The sequence below is a fragment of the Lithobates pipiens genome, unplaced genomic scaffold (genome assembly GCF_037356315.1).
Source record: "Lithobates pipiens isolate NorthernLeopardFrog02 unplaced genomic scaffold, aLitPip1_a1.2 Scaffold_8, whole genome shotgun sequence".
NCBI classification, from domain to species: domain Eukaryota; kingdom Metazoa; phylum Chordata; class Amphibia; order Anura; family Ranidae; genus Lithobates; species Lithobates pipiens.
The window spans coordinates 125,111,177-125,129,131 of NW_027507903.1; the positions used below are offsets into that span (position 1 = coordinate 125,111,177).

The window sequence follows — 17,955 nt, forward strand, 5'->3', positions numbered from 1 at the left end:
AATATGCAGTGTATTTATTAAATCAGCAGAATATGGGCACAATATCTGCGTTTGGGGCACAATGCCTGTGTTTGGGGACAGTGTGTGCGTTTGGGGCACAATGCCTGCGTTTGGGGACAGTGTGTGCGTTTGGGGCACAATGCGGCAAACACCACCTCACTGTGACTAGAAATCGCTGCCTCACTGTGCCCAGCAAACACCCCGCTGTGCCCAGCGAACACCGCCTCACCCTGTCCAGCAAACCCTGGCTCACTGTGCCCTTCAAACGCAACCACTGTGCCCATAAATTGCCGCCACTGTGCTATCAAACACAGCCACTGTACCCATCAATTGCTGCCAGATTGTATGAGTGCCCTCTTGTCACTGACCTCCTCTCCAGTGCAGCGTGCAGGGCTCAGTTAGACGGCTCCAGGTTGGTGGTTCTGGTTTTTATTCTATAGTCTCTTCTCCACAGTCCATACACATCTGACTCCTCGCGTAATCCCAATCCTGGCGGTGCTCTCACTCTTGATTCCTCTCCACACTCCCCCTAAGAGACTGCAGACACGTTAAAAGACAAGAGATAGTCAGAGATTGCAGACAGGACACAGGAGGTGGCTAGAGGCTACAGACATGGTACAAGAGGGGGTCGGAACATGTGCACAGGACAGATGGGGTCCCTAGGTGAGATGAAGTCCCCGTTCCCAGGGGAGATGGAGTTCCTGTCCCCAGGAGAGAGGGGGTCCCTGTCCCCAGGAGAGAAGGGGGTCCCTGTCCTCAGGAGAGAAGGAGGTCCCTGTCCTAAGGGGGGAGAAGGTTTCCCTGTCCTCAGGGGGGAGAAGGGGGTCTCTGTCTTGGGGGGAGGGGGTCCTCAGAGGGGGGAGGGGTTCCCTCTCCTGGGGGGGGGGGTTGGAAGGGGGTCCCTGTTCTGGGGAAAGATGGAGTGGGATATGGGATGGTCTCACTTACCATGACATGCAGGTCCCTCATTTATGCCCGTCTGGGCTCCCTCCAGCAGCACAGATGGGTGATCAGCATATCCCCAGGGAGCACAGCTACGGCTTGACAATCTGGCAGCAATTGATGGGTACAGTGGCTGTGTTTGATAGCACAGTGGCGGCAATTTATGGGCACAGTGGTTGCGTTTGAAGGGCACAGTGAGCCAGGGTTTGCTGGGCACGGTGAGGCGGTGTTCGCTGGGCACAGCGGGGTGTTTGCTGGGCACAGTGAGGCGGCGATTTCTAGTCACAGTGAGGTGGTGTTTGCCGCATTGTGCCCCAAACGCACACACTGTCCCCAAACGCAGGCATTGTGCCCCAAACGCACACACTGTCCCCAAACACAGGCATTGTGCCCCAAACGCAGATATTGTGCCCATATTCTGCTGATTTAATAAATACACTGCATATTCTGATTTAAAAAATACCATACATATTGGTGCTGCCGATGATATAATAAAGCCATCGCCCGCCCGAGTCTATCAATTTTCATCACGAATAAGAATGTGCTTAAGTGCATAATTTTTCTGATCAGTAAACAATGATCCCGCGCATGTGCGATTGCTGTTAATAGCAGCTGAAGCCATCATTTTTCTTCAACATAAGCTCCGCCCGCCCACCCGCAAGTCTCCGCCCACTTGAGTGTATCATTTTTAACCACCGCTTAAGATTCAGGGCATGTTAGTGGGGTGGGCGGGGCTGCTGCTGACGTTCTAAGCATCTGTTCAGCTCCGCCCACCCACCCGCAAGTCTCCGTGTATAATTTTTAACCACCGCGTAAATAAAGATCTTGCGCATGCGCCGTTAATATCACGGACTTGGCGCATGCGCAGTAAAGGCCCGCCGTCAGCTGTTACAGTGACGGAGCCGCACCGAAAGTGACGGGGTGAGCGAAATTCACAGGTCGCAGGAAATTTTACCACACCGGTAATCAGCTATTATTCCTCCTCGCGCTGACAGCGCGAGGAGAAAAAAAAAGCCGATCACCGGCGGCCGTGATCGGGACATCAGTCCCGATCACGGCCAGCCCTGCTAGTGCCCACCTGCCCCCTGCCAGTGCCACATTAATAAAAAGTAAGTGCCCCCCGTCAGTGCCACCCAGCAGTGCCCACAGTGCCACCCAGCAGTGCCCACAGTGCCACCCAGCAGTGCCCACAATCTGCCTCAACAAAGGTGCTGCACCCCAGTGCCACATATCCGTGCCCATCAGTGTCATCTACCAGTGCCCAGCAGTGCCGCCCATCAGTGCCCAGCAGTGCCACCTATCAGAGCCACCTATCAGTGCCACCTATCAGTGCCCATCAGTCCCATCTATCAGTGGTACCTATCAGTGCCTATCAGTGCCCATCCGTGCCACCCATCTGTGCCACCCATCCGTGCCATCTTATCTGTGCCCATCAGTGCCGCCTTATCTGTGCCCATCGGTGCCGCCTTATCTGTGCCTATTAGTGCCGCCTTAACTATGCCTATCAGTGCAGCCTATCAGTGCCCACCAATGCAGCCTATCAGTGCCCACCAATGCAGCCCATCAGTGCCCACCAGTGCAGCCTATCAGTGCCGCCTCATCAGCGCACTTCAATGAAGGAGAAAAATTACCCGTTTGCAAAATTTTATAACAAACTATTAAACATGATTTTTTTTTTTTGCATCTTTTTTTGTTTGTTTAGCAAAAAATAAAACTCCGAGCTGTAATTAAATACCACCAAAAGAAAGCTCTATTTGTGGGAAAAAAATGATAAAGATTTAATTTGGGTACAGTGTTGTATGACCGCGCAATTGTCATTCAAAGTGCATCAGCGCTGAAAGCTGAAAATTGGTCTGGGACTGAGGGGGGTTTAAGTGCCCAGTAAGCAAGTGGTTAAAAAAATACTATACATATTGGTCCTGCCGATGATATAATAAAGCCATCGCCCGCCTGAGTCTATCAATTTTCATCACCAATAAGAATGTGCTTGAGTACATAATTTTTCTGATCAGTAAACAATGATCCCACGCATGCGCGATTGCTGTTAATAGCAGCCGAAGCCATAATTTTTCTTCACCATAAGCAAAGATCCCGCGCATGCACAATTGCTGTTAATAGCAGCTGAAGCCATAATTTTTCTTCACCATAAGCTCCGCCCGCCCACCCGCAAGTCTCCGCCCACTTGAGTGTATAATTTTTAACCACCGCTTAAGATTCAGGGGCATGTTAGTGGGGTGGGCGGGGCTGCTGCTGACGTCCTAAGCATCTGTTCAGCTCCGCCCGCCCACCCGCAAGTCTCCGTGTATAATTTTTAACCACCGCTGAAATAAAGATCTTGCGCATGCGTTGTTAATATCACGGACTTGGCGCATGCGCAGTAAAGGCCCGCCGTCAGCTGTTACAGTGACGGAGCTGCACCGGAAGTGACGGGGTGAGGAATTTTCATAAGTCGCAGGAAATTTTACCACACCGGCAATAGAAAATTGTGAAAAAATGGCATGGGGGTGCCCCTAAGCCATACCGGGCCCTTTGGGTCTGGTATTATTTTAAGGGGTACCCCATGCCAAAATGAAAAAAAAACTGTGAGGGTTCTCCACAAAATCTATACCAGACCCTTATCCGAGCATGCAGCCTGGCAGGCCAGGAAAGGGTAGGGGCGAGTGCCCCCCTTCTGAACTATACCAGGCCACATGCCCTCAACATGCCCTTCCATGTTGAGAGCATGTGGCCTGGTATGGTTCAGGAGGGTGCTCGCTCATCTCCCCCTTTCCTGACCTGCCGAGCTTTTTTCACACAAAATAGAGCTTTCGTTTGGTGGTATTTAATCACCATTGGGTTATCTATTTTTTGCTAAACAAACAAAAAAATACAAAAAATGTTGAAAAAAAAGCAAAAGGTTTTTCATATTTTATTATAAAATTTTGCAAACAGGTAATTTTTCTCCTTCACTGATGTGCACTTATGAGGGTGCACTGATGGACACTGATGGGTGGCACTGATGGGCACTGATGGGGGGCACTGATGGGCACTGATAGGTGGAACTGATAGGCACTGGTAAGCAGCACTAATAGGCAGTATTGATAAGTGACACTGATGATGAAGTACTGATGGGCACTGATTAGGTGGTACTGATGGGCACTGATAGGTGGCACTGATGGGAACTGATAGGTGGCAATGATGGGCACTGAGATGGCACTGATGAGGCTGTACTAATGGGTGGCACTGAAGGGCACTGATATGTTGCACTGATGGGCACTGATAGGTGGCACTGATGGGCACCGATAGGTGGCACGGAGTGTTGGCACTGATAGGTGGCACTGAAGGGAATTGAAACATGGCACTGTTAGGCACTGATAGGCAGCACTGAAAAGTGACACTGATTATGAGGCACTGATGGACACTGACTGGCAGCACTGATGGGTACTGATAAGTGGCACCGGTGGGCACTGATTAGCAGCACTGGAGGGCACTGATTAGCAACACTGGTGGGCACTATGGGGACTGATATCCCGCAATCAGAAGCCAGTTAACGGCTTTCTTCTTTTCCCAAGGACTCGGCAATCACAGAGCAGGCCGCACGTGCGCCCCAACACCCTCCAGGCATTTTAAGCCCACACTGTAACCGTCTTTTGGCTATAGTGCAGGTGCCAAGTGGTTAAAATCCATACCAGACCCAAGGGGCCTGGTGTGAATTGGGGGACCCCCACGTTGTTTTCTTTTTACATTTTTGGATTGCCCGCAATGGTATTGTATTGCCGTCAATTTAAATGTCACTTTTTTTTCTTTATAAAACACTTACAACACTGTAAAAACAATCTCTTTAAAAAAAATGCATTGATACATGTCCTTCAGGGCAGTAACCAGGCCCCATATCCTTTTTATGTCCAACAACTTGCATAAAAAATGGGGAATTGTGACTTTTCAAATTCGGGTCCCATTGACTTCAATGGGGTTCAGGTCTAAACTTCTGTGATGTTTGAGAGTTCTAGTGTGAACCAAACCGGGGGGGGGGGGGGGGTTCAGCCCAACTCTACTAATAATACTGTAACTACATTGCATTGAATTTACAAGTACATTTAAAAAATCTACAAATACACTTATACATTTTTAGCTATTAGTCTTACATTACAGTTAGATCCAACTCTTGATAACTTGTTTCCTTTTGATGGGGTGGACCGGTGATAAAAAAAAAAACCCTTACAACAATCTGATTTGATGTTAAACTGCTTATCAGCATGTATTCTAGGCATAAGGGTTGCCTTTAAATAACGCAATTGCAGTTGTAACTTGTGCCATACAGAACTGAAGACGCCAGGTAAAATATCGTTTTTACTCTATTTATTATAAACTATTGTATATACATGTCATAGTTTCTCTTAATGTATCCATTGTCTGTATTGTATTGGAGATACTTCAGTATTTTTACAAAATAAATATGTGTACATGCCACCCAGTCCTTATTTTAGTTTCATCAGAGTTTCTTTTTATCTGTGAATTTCCCTTGGATGGATAATTCAGATATTTGGTGTTAAATGACTTTGTATTTAACCACTTCAGCCCCGGAAGAATTTACCTCCTTCCTGACCAGGCCATTTTTTGAGATACGGCACTGCGTCACTTTAACTGACAATTCTGCGGTCATGCGATGCTGTACTCAAACAAAATGGATGTGCTTTTTTTCCACAAATAGAGCTTTCTTTTGGTGGTATTTGATCACCTCTGTGGTTTTTAGTTTTTGCACTATAAACAAAAAAAAGTGCAAATTTTGAGAAAAAACACAATATGTTTTACATTTTGCTATAATAAATATCCCCAATTTTTTTTTTTTAAACAATTTTTTTCTTAGTTTAGGCCGATATGTATTCTTCTACATATTTTTGGTAAAAAAAAAATCACAATAAGCATATATTGATTTTTTTTTATTATTTCCAGCTCTAAAGAGCTGTTTGGTTTGAGCAAAAGTTATAGCGCCTACAAAATAGGTTATTGATTTATAGCATTTTTTTGTATTCCTTTTTTTTACTAGTAATGGCGGTCGATCCGCAGGATTTTTATCGTGACCGCAACATTGCGGCAGACAGATCAGACACTTTTGACACTTTTTTTAAAAACCATTGACATTTATACAGCAATCAGTGCTATAAATAGCTGGAAATAATAAAAAAAAAAGACAAAAAAAATGTCACTGGCAGGGAAGGGGTTAACACTAGGGGGTGATCAAGGGGTTAAATGTGTTCCCTCACTGTGTGTTCTAACTGTGGGGGTATGGGACTGACTGGGGGAGGGGACTGATCAGTATTCCTATATACTAGGAACACACAATCTCCTCTCCTCTGACATGATGTGGATTTGTGTGTTTACACGCACAGATCCACGTTCCTGGTCTGACATGAGCAATCATGGGTGCCCAGCGGACATCGCGGCCGCTGGGCACACTTATCGGCTCCTCAGAGAAGCGACGGCATGCGCGCACACCCTATACCTCCTAAAGCGGGAACCGTACAGCTACATTGGGTGGTGGGCATGTGGTTAAATTTGCCTTTTTGTTTAGACTTGTATAGATTTTAGCTTAGTAATTATGTTGAAGTCCAAGGTAAAGGACCATACAAATATAATTATGCAGTTTATAAGTTTAGGTAGATTTGTGCAGAAACTAAAAGGTACATGGGCTCATGTCAGATGCAATGGGGTTGTTTTACTAAAACTTGAGAGTGCAAAATTTGTGCAGTTCTGCATAGAAACCAATTAGCTTTGTCAAAGCTTAATTGAACAAGCTGTTGGAAGCGGATTGGCTACCATGCACAGCTGTACCAGATTTTGCACTCTTGTGTTTTACCAAATCAAGCACAAAGTATTCATACTAATTGGATGAGGTTGCATGAAACATTGAGGCTGATTTACTAAAGGAATAGAAATGGTTCACTTTGCAATTTAACGTTTACTTACTTTAGTAAATGTGGCAAAAATTTGCTTTGCAAACCATACCTATTCATATGCGAGAAAACTTTAAAAACATGATTTTTGCATATGTTTAGATGATAGTGGTTAACAAAAGCTTCATCTCAATCATTGAGATAAGTGAACATTTCCTAGACATGTGAATATTCACTTTGCAAAGAGGACATGCTTTACTCCTAATGCCGCGTACACACGACCAGACTTTTCAACATCAAAAGTCTGACGGAATGATTCCGGCATAGTATTCGATCGTGTGTGGGCTGCAGCGGACTTTTGATTTGCAAAAGTCTCACAGACTTTAGAAATGGAACATGTTTCAAATTTTTCCGAAAGAACTCCGCCGGACCCAGTTCCTACCGAGAAATCCGCTCGTGTGTGTGCTAGTCCGACGGACAAAAACCGATGCGAGGGTAGCTATTGGCTACTGGCTACGAACTTCCTTATTCTAGTCCGGTCGTACGTCATCACATTCGAATCCGTCGGACTTTGGTGTGATTGTGTATGGCCAAGTCCGTTCATTCGGAAAGTCCGTCAGAACTCCATCAGAACTCCATCAGAACTCTGTCGAAAGTCTGTCGGACCTAAGTCTGGTCGTGTGTACACGGCATTAGGCAAACCAGTCACATTAAAGTTTATGTGAAACACAAATACTGAAATTGCGTAACTAACTCCCTTTTTGCCTTGTAAATTAAAGTTTTTGTTAACTCACAGGGTAAACTTTACATTATCCTCTTTGATGATTAATCTAATGTCCTCCTATGCCTGTGCTTTATTAAAAAATGGACCTATATACCTTTTTACTGATCGCAGATTGCCGATCATGTGACATGCCGCCTTTCTCTTCTCTCGGAGACATGTACGCTGACTCCGGTATCAGAGCTCAGCAGCCCTGATATATCGCAGTCACCGCAGAGAGGGGAGGGTAGAAACTGGCAGAATCAGACAGGTATTACAGGTGTTACAGGGGGCCAAATGACACTGCACAAGCACTGTGCTGTATATAATGCTTTAAAGGAGCAGGATCTTTATTTTTTATTTTTTTGGGTTAACAAACTCTTTAAGTTATGCAAGTTTTTTAGATTGTATGAGTAAATGTTAATAAATACCCGTAGATCCTGCCAGGTTCCGTTCTCTCTGCAGTCTTCTTTATTATGGTAACAACGCAGCATACAGAGCCGCACTGATATGAACCTAGCCTTAGAGTTTACTCTACTGACTAATCTCCAAATTTCAATATTTAAAGTGAACCTTTAACTGAAAAAATATGAAAATAGGTGAGCAAGCTGGCTTTTGAATGCAGAATAGACATAGTGGGGGTGATTGACTAAAGGCAAATAGACTGTGCAATTTGCAAATGCAATTGCACTCATTTTCCCCAGGGCTTATTGAATGTGGTGAAGCTTCATTTTGTAAAGAATACCCAGGTGCAAGGGCGGAAAAACATTTTTTTTCGCTTACATAAGATTGGATGATGGAAATCAGCAGAGCTTCACCATATTTACTAATTTCTGGGGAAAATTAATGCAAATGCATTTTCAAAGTACAATCTATTTACTTTTATTCCATCAACCCCACTATGTCTCTTCTGCAAGGATCCTTACCTGATTATCAACAAGCTGGGCATGAGCAATTCAGTGTAAACTTTGGCACTGCTAGGATTAATGAACTCTTGTGCATGAGAGTTATATCAACCTGGAAGATCCCATACCCAGAAGGAGAATCAGTTGAAGCGGCTGGGGAAGAAGGTTGCAAATGTTGCATTAGTAGAGGGGAGTATACTTCTGCTTTATTGCAATACCAATAAAATATGAAAGAATACGCACAATGTAATAAAAGGTCAAATATGTGTCCATTGACGATGCACTATACTTTACCTTTAAGGTATTTATCAAACACTGATCAAGCATTGCCTTTGATCCACTCATTTTCTTTTCCTTGGTGGAATTCAATCTGCACCCCAAAAAAGACCAACAATTTTACTGATTAGGTTCATATGTGTATCAAAAAATATACCCAAAACTGTAAAGTTTGATTGAGGGTTTGTTTCGGGATAATGAAAAGGAGAGGTCATGATGACTATAAAGGAGAAAATATATGAGATGTAAACTTTTCACTTCTGCAGGATGAAGACTTTCCTGGTTTTAGCAACAGTTATTCTTGCAGCTTCAGCTGCACATTTTCTTGATGAAGAATGGAAAGTCTGGAAATCCAATTATGGTAGGTGAAAGTAATTTCAGTTTTACTACAATGATCATTATTTAGAAAAAAAAATGAAACATTTCACTTCATCTACAGCTTTCATAGAATATATGCTGTTATCCAATATCATAGCTCCCAACTGTCCCTTTTTTCGAGGGACTGTCCCTAATTTGGAACAATGTCCCTGTGTCCCTCATTCCTCTTCATTTGTCACTCATTTTGGTCTGATCTATATATTTTGTATATAAAATGCACTATTTATATTTTTAAAAAGTGTTTCCTCAGTGTTAAACCTTTTATCCAAGTTCTAAATTGCTACATTTGTAAATACCAAAAACCAGTATAAAGGAGTAGTAGTAGTAGTAGTAAAAAGCACTTTGGGTTTAGCCAATCATTTTTTTTATACAATTCTCCTTTAAGGAGGGCATGGCAGGGGATGTGTCCTATACCTACATACCTTTACTAATAGGTGTCCCTCATTCCCATTTCAGAAAGTTGGGAGGTATGTCCAAAATACTAAAAATGATGTAGGGAGGGAGGGGACACAGCATTTCATAACACTGTATTGACATTGGGGACAAAATAAGGAACCAAATGGCCTTTTGTTTTCAGAATATCTTCAGTCTGTTTTGCATGAAATTGCCATGCTTGCATTAGAAAAGTGGGTGGCACGGTGGTGCAGTGGTTAGCACTAGCAGTAAGAAGGGTCACTGGTTCAAATCCCAACCACAACACTACCTGACTGGAGTTTGCATGTTCTCCCTGAGCCTGCGTGGGTTTCCTCCAGGTACTCCAGTTTCCTCCCACAATCCAAAGACATGCAGGTAGGTTAATTTGCTTCTGTCCAAAATTGGCCCTAGTATATGAATGGGGACCTTCATATACTATGGATTACTATGGGTTGTAGGGACCAATGCGAGTGTGCAATGTACAGGGATAGGGACAATTGTAGATACTCACTCAGGTTGAACTGGATGGACTGGTGTCTTTATTCAAACTTACTAACTATGAAACTATGAAAAGTAACAGCTTGGAAGTTTTTCCCCAGATGGGATGCAATGGGTAGACTAAGATAATTTGTTTTGCATGAATCATGATATTCTACTGCAAGGTGCAATATGGCTACAGTTTCAAAGTGGGAGGTGGAAATAAAAAACCCTTAGGGCATGACAGAACCCACCAGTATAGGTGCAAAACAGGAAAAAAATAGTAAAAAAGAGAGATAAAGTGTTTATGTTTCATATTTCATATTCACAATGCATAGACAAATTCAATAGGACACCTATAGTTATACAAGTCAAACACCTACACCAATGTCATATGATAGTCTGATTACCCATCAGTTTCAGCAAGGCAAAGTAAATTGCTCTTACAATTCACAATAGTATCGATCTGGAAGATTGTTAGGTAATCACCCGGCACCACATCCCAAACTCATAAATAAGAAGAGGTTTGCTTATGGAATAGTGAGTCTTTTAAGGTACAATCCAAAATGTACAATAGGTTTAAAGACACTCAAGACACACAAAAATTACTGAATTAAAAACATATCAATAAACGAAGAAGCATTGGTAGTCACCAACACATCGTTAAACAGAAAATGCCATCCAGATTAAATTTCTATTGTACATAAAATACTACAAATATTGCATTAAACCTTAAATACGGGTTTCGATTTCTTCACACTAGTACAATAAATTAAGAAAATATATATTTTAATTATGCAATCACTTGAAAAGCAAATTCCTGTTGACACTGAATTTCCAGTTCTGTGCAGTCATGTGAATTTTCACGTAATGAAAATACAAATTGGATAATGGAAGTGAATGAATCTTTTTATTTATATTTTTAAAATATCCCTAATTACAATAATGCTGTATATATTACAAACATTATTATATTTTATTTACTTTGTGGCAATAATGACTGACGTGACTAAAAGCTACAGAGACCTAGGATAAAAAAGAGACCCCCCCCCCCATGTATCATGTATACAAAGAAAAACATGATTTGGTAATATTTCTAGAACATTTGGGTAACAGTTTACAAAAAAAAAAAGTTAGAATAAATTCAAATAAATAGTTTATGGTTGGGTCTAATGACCTCTTGGTAGCTCCTGTCCTCAGCATATAAATATGTCATAGCTAATGCATTCTACAATAAGGAATTACAGTTGATCTACAGTATAATAAAAGAGTGAAACTGAATGCTGTAGACATCCTGTTGATTGGATTGTATGGTGTATGTGTTCATTGTTTCTGCAGAAAAGAAATATGTTAATAGTAAGGAAGAAGCTATTCGAAGACAAATTTGGGAGGAAACTTGGCACAAAGTACAGAAGCACAATAGCTTGGCTGAGAAAGGATTGAAGAATTATACTTTGGCAGTGAATATGTTTGCTGATCTGGTGAGTTAAAAAGTTTAAGAGATTATTTGCATTGATAAGATAGTTTAAATGCAAAATGAATGCTTGCTTTTGATGGAAATAGTAAGGCTCCACTCACATCTCAGCGATCTGCAGTGGCAGCTGCAGCCGCTTGTTTTTTTTAGCTTTTTTTCTTGTTTTTTTACTTGAGCGTTTTTGGAGCGGCACCATTGCTTTGAATGGATTTTTGCAGCGAGTGTACTGTGATATGTCGCCCGACCATGTTTAGGCTGCCTAAACGTGTTCCGTGTTTTGCCGTGATGCTTAGGTGTGAATGGATCCTAATGCCGCATACACACGATCAGAATTTCCGACAACAAATGTTCAATGGGAGCTTGTCGTCAGAAATTACAACTGTGTGTAGGCTCCATCGGAAATCTTTTGTCGGAATTTCCGACAAAAAAAATTTGAGAGTTGATTCTCACATTTTCCGACAACAAAATCCATTGTCCGAAAATCTGATCGTGTGCACACAATTCTGACATACAAAATTCCATGCATGCTCGGAATCAAGCAGAAGAGCCGCACTGGCTATTGAACTTCATTTTTCTCGGCTCGTCGTACGTGTTGTACATCACCGCGTTCTTGGCGTTCTGAATTTCTGGCAACATTTGTGTGACTGTGTATGCAAGACAAGTTTGAGCCAAAATCCTTTAGAAATAAATCCAGGATTTTGTTATCGAAATGTCCGATCGTGTGTACGCGGCATAAGAGAAACACATATATAAAATAGAGCAAAACAAAAACACAACTGGGTTGATACACTAAGAGAACAGAGGGTGTTCACTTAGGAAAGTGAATACTCATTTTGAAAAGTGTATATTTATTTTACAGAATGAATGATAGTAAATAGGTTGGACTTGTGTTTATTGAATACCTAATCATGAACAAGGGACATTTTTTTATTATTTTATTTATTCTAGCATATGATAGAGAGGACCACAGGTTCGTCATATTTACTAAGTTCAGTGCACATCCATTTTGGAAAGTGAACAGCCTCTATTTCTGTTGCAATTGTTTTTATTTAGGATTTCAGTAAGCTTTCGTTCACACTGAACATGAGTTTGAAATCGCTGAAGTCGCCAAAAGTAGTGCAGGAACTACTTTTAGAAATCAGTGTAGTGCCGCAAAGTCGGCGGCGCACCGATTGGGACAGTGCCGTTAACGTTGTTCTATCGATTTGTGCCCTCCGTTGAAAAGTGCTCATGCAAGTGCAGAACAGAAAGGCCTTTCCAGCTAAGTTGCCAATCAGCTGGAGTGACGTCACCATAGCGCATGCGCACACCGTAGGAGTTTTTTTTTTAATGGGCGATACCATTTCACAGGCACAATTGAAAGCTATGCAAAGAGTGGAGGGACGCCGTAGATGTCACATTGTGCCTCACTGTAAACTCGCAGTGTAACATCGAGGCACACTATGACAAATACGGTGTCCCTCCACTGTTTGCATAGCATTAAATTGTGCCCAAGAAATTGTATCTCCCATCAAAAAAAGGCCCCTGCGGTGTGCTCATGCACTATGGAACATCACTCCAGCTGATCGGCAACTTAGCTAGAGTGCCCTTCAGTTCTGCACATGCACGAGCACTCTTTGATGGTGGCACATATTAGCAAAACACTGGCAATAGGCTGCGATTTGACATGTCAACTCGCATGTCAAATTGCACAGATGTGAACGGGGACTAAACAAAGAGGCATTCATCAGAGTTTCACATGAGAATATCACACAAGAGGAAACTATGTATGCATTTCCCGATCAGGTCCACCTGTCAGTTTTTCAGGTGGACCTGATTGGAGGCCCCATGCATGTCTATGGGCAGGTGGGTGTAAATAGTCTTGTGTCCGTTTACATCTGCCTTTCTCAATGCCCGACTAGGTCCAGACCTAAAGGTGGTGAGTCAGATGTAGCCTGATGTAAACAGACACAAGTCAGTTCACATCCGGTTGCCCTTAGAGCCATCATGGGTCCAGCATAGTCCAATGTCAAAACTTATATCTGTCCTGTTCTGCTCTGATCCAGCAGTGGATCTGTTCATAGATACCCTGCTGAACAGAGTAAGCCTAGGTTTACACTGACAGCGGGAATATAATCGTGCTAGTTCAGCTGAACTTGCACAATTTCATTCCCGCATGTCAGTCCTGACTTCGGGGGGGGCGATTTCAGAGACATCTGTGCGGGTTTCTGCACAGATGTTTATTGAAATTGCACCCAAAGTCGCCAAAAGTAGCACAAAAACTACTTTTGGGAATTGGTGTGGCTCCACAATGTCGTCGCACGGATTCGGACAGTGCCATTGCGAGCAATAGCCGCTGAATTGGCATGTGATTTGACATGTTAAATTGCATGTCTATCGCTGCAATGTGAACCAGGGCTTAAAAAGGTATGTGTGAAAGAACCCTTAAGTTCTAGTTCTTTAGTAAAACAAACCCATAGTAATGCATTGTATAGTGGTTGGCTCCTTAGTATGTAAGAAATATAATGGAAGGGATAACTGATACACTAGTAAACATAGGTTGTTGCCTTTTTTTTGCATCATGTATTACTGGATGACATTAACATTTTAGGATTATTTCAGTGATGCCTGGGATGACAATATAGAATTACCAAAAATAAAATGAAAATAGCTCATATTAAAGCAGATCTGTTAAATAGATACATTTTAATGAGTTGTGTTAGTGAAGCAGTCTAATTTGGAGCTTATGGGGTAGTGTGTTCTTGCATGTATTATTGCATTTTCTTTTTTGTATTAAGAAATTCAGCGAATTTGACTTACCTCTGAGTCACTCAGACTTATCCACTATATTTATACAATGTAATATGCACCCATCTTCATTAATTAAATATAATTGATTGAAATGGCTATATTATCTGCCAATATTTTGGCTGCTTCTCTCCTATCTAACTGTATTTGTGATATAAAAACTTGGATGGCCCATAATTTCCTTCAATTAAAGTGGTTGTAAACCCTTACAGCCCACTTTTACCTACAGGTAAGCCTAGATTAAGACTTGCCCGTAGGTGCAAGAAATATCTCCTAAACCTACACAGCAAAAGACAGGCACCACTGTCGACGGCGCATGCTACTGAGCGTGCCACTGCTAACGGCATGCCGTTAGTGGCGGCTCCCGCACGGGAGTGATGTCATTGCGGCTCTGGCCAATCACAGCGCTGGAGCCACGATACCCGGAAAGAAGATGGGTGCTTCGTGGAAGAGGGGACAGCGGTCACATCGCTGGCTCCTGTGTCAGGTAAGTCTCCTGTGTCAGGTAAGCCTTTGCAGGGAAACAAAGAGGAAGTAAAACCCATCAGGGTTTATTTCCTCTTTAAACTGTGAAAGACTTGGTCACGCTTATTGGCACCCCCATCAATTATGTAATGTCTTGATAGCTTATATATGGATGGCACTGTACTTGAGCTTCAGTCTAAACTGAAAAATCTTAGGGTGATATATTATGATAGTTTAACCTTTGATCCACATGTACAAAATATTGTCAGAACATCTTTTTTTCCACTTGACGAACATTGCTCGGCTGCGTCCTATGTACAAAATTCTACAGCCAGAATCCTGAGTAGGTCTGGTAAAGTGGTCACATCCCCTATCCTGGAGTCCTTGCACTGGCTACCTGTCAGGTTTCACATAAACTTTAAGATCCTCTTGCTCACCTTTAAGTTTCTTCATGGCTTGGCACCCCATTAATTATCTCTCTGAACTTTTATCAACTTACTCCCCCCTTGTAACCTCTGCTCCTCCAATTCTTGTCTTCTGTAAGTCCCTTCTACTCACCTAAAATCAATGGGAGATGGAGCCTTTTCCTGCTATGCTCCAAAACTCTGGAATTCACTTCAAAAGAACATCAGACAGTCGTTTTCTCTAAACTCATTCAAATTAAATCTAAAAACTCTTTTCTTTAGACAAGTTTTCACGTCAAAGAGAAGTAAGGTTTTTTTTTCCCTTTTATACTTACCTAGGTGGAGCAGCATTGGACCAATGCTGCATCTGTCCCCCCGCCGCCTCTACACTGAGAACCGAGCCACCGAACATCGCCGATGGCTCAGTTCTCTCCGCTCTGTCAATCAGCAGCTCTCCTCTCTGCTTCGCTGAGTTGTGGAGGGGTGAGAAGCGGCCATATCAGGCTCTCAGTGGCTCGCTGAGAGGCTGAGACAGGCATCAGTCCGGTCAAAACGGGTCACAGGAGTGCAAAACGAATTGCACTCCTATGATCTATAGGAGAAGCCCACCCAAACGAGCTCAGGCAGGACTTCTCCTTTAAGGGTCCCTTTTTCCTTTGTTTTATCCTGTGTATTCTCTGTGGATTTATTTTGTAAAGCGCTTTGAGAAGCTACCTTTAAAGGTGCTATATAAAATAAAGTTTATTATTGTTACTATTATTATTATATTGACTCTTATCCTCATATAATTTAATGCTAAATCTGTATGTGTTAATCACAGCTTCTATAGGCTATAATCATATCTAACTGTATAATGATTTATAAAATTCTTGTTACAGAGGGTTCAAGAACTGATACAAACGAAAACATGTAATGCAAAACGGATTCAGTCAGAAACATATACAAAACCAACATCCACTTCAAATTATACTTGTGATAGCAAAAAGGACGAGGATTTGGTGGATTGGAGGACTTCAGGATGCGTCTCCCCTGTAAAAAATTCAGGACTGCTTTGTCAAGCATGGTGGGCTTTTGGAATGGTAAGGAAAGTTTATATGCTTGGAACCACGTTGAATATTATGTCATTTTAGTTACATTTCATATTTACCATGTTGACAGTGGCGAGAATATAGTGTCCCATCACTAAGATCAATGAGAGAAACATAAAAGCCTCAGCATTAATGGCAGTCAGAGGAATATACAGGAATAACCCCAGTATTGGTGTCAGTGGGAAGAATATAGAGCCCCAGTATTGGTGTCAGTGAGTGGAATTTAGAGCCCCAAAGATGGTTTCAGTGGGATGAATATTGAGCCCCAGTATTGGTGTCAGTGGGAAGAATATAGACCCCAGCATTGGTGTCAGTGGAGGAATATAGAGCCCTAGCATTGGTGTTAGTGGAGGAATATAGAGCCCTAGTATTGGTGTCAGTGGGGTGAATATAGAGCCCCAATATTGGTGTCAGTGGGAAGAATATAGACCCCCAGCATTGGTGTCAGTGGAGAAATATAGATCCCTAGCATTGGTGTCAGTGGGAAGAATATAGACCCCCAGCATTGGTGTCAGTGGAGGAATATAGATCCCTAGCATTGGTGTCAGTGGGAAGAATATAGAACCCCGGTATTGGTGTAAGTGGGGTGAATATAGAGCCCCAGTATTGGTGTCAGTGGGAAGGATATAGAGCCTCAGTACTGGTGTCAGTGGGAAGAATATAGACCCCCAGCATTGGTGCAGTGGGATGAATATAGACCCCTATCATTGGTATCTGTGGAGGAATATAGAGCTCCAGCATTGGTGTCAATGGGAGGATTATAGATCCCTAGCATTGGTGTTAGTGGGAGGAATATAGAACTCCAGCAATGGTGTCAGTGGGAGGAATATAGAGCCCCAGCATTGGTGTCAGTGGAGAAACATAGAGCCCTAGCATTGATGTCAGTGGGAGAAATCTAGAACCCTAGTAGAGTTGAGCGGACACCTGGATGTTCGGGTTCGACGGGTTCAGCCAAACTTCAGAAAAAAGGACCCGAACTTGACTCGAACTTGAACCCGAACCCCATTGAAGTCAATGGGGACCCGAACTTTTGAGGACTAAAATGGCTTTAAAAAAGTAATGGAAAGGGCTAGAGGGCTGCAAATGGCAACAAAATGGTGTTAAGAGCATGACAAGTGCTCTGCAAACAAATGTGGATAGGGAAATAACTTAAAATAACATAAAAAAATGAAAAATATATATATATATGCTGGAGACCCCCTTCTCAGAAGAAGAGGTACAGGAAGTGATTAAGAACCTCAGATGGTGGGAATGCCCCAGAATATACCCTTTCTGGAAAAAAATATTCAATTTAATGGATAAGCTAGTGGGAAAATAAAATACTTTGAAATAAAAAATAAAAAATTCTAATCTTGACCTAGGACAGTGATGGCGAACCTTGGCACCCCAGATGTTTTAGAACTACATTTCCCATGATGCTCATGCACTCTGCAGTGTAGCTGAGCATCATGGGAAATGTAGTTCCAAAACATCTGGGGTGCCAAGGTTTGCCATCACTGACCTAGGAGGACGAGGTCCATATGGAGTAGGAGGTTGAGGTGGTGGTGGATGTGGCGGTGTAGGTGAAAGCGGCGGTGGAGAAGGACGAGGTAGCCAACACTGGTTCAAAAATACAACAATGGCTGGGTAAGGCCGGTGATGTGTCAAATTCTGTCCCCCGTCGGATAGTGTCCACCTTGTACTGTGCTTGCTCAGTATGTAGGACAAGGGGA

The 17,955-nt window shown here is 42.6% G+C and overlaps 1 protein-coding gene across 1 annotated transcript in view; it reads left to right on the forward strand.

Annotated features, from left to right (window-relative positions):
* Positions 1–5,164: 5,164 nt before the first annotated feature.
* The window catches only part of LOC143963396 (cathepsin S-like), a 56,641-nt gene continuing 43,850 nt past the window's right edge, over positions 5,165–17,955 (forward strand). Inside the window, exons 1-4 of the mRNA XM_077473024.1 lie at positions 5,165–5,257; positions 9,023–9,117; positions 11,364–11,506; positions 16,034–16,234. Of these exons, the coding sequence (XP_077329150.1) occupies positions 9,024–9,117; positions 11,364–11,506; positions 16,034–16,234 (438 nt within the window). The 5' untranslated portion in view covers positions 5,165–5,257; position 9,023. The remainder of the gene's footprint in view (positions 5,258–9,022; positions 9,118–11,363; positions 11,507–16,033; positions 16,235–17,955) is intronic.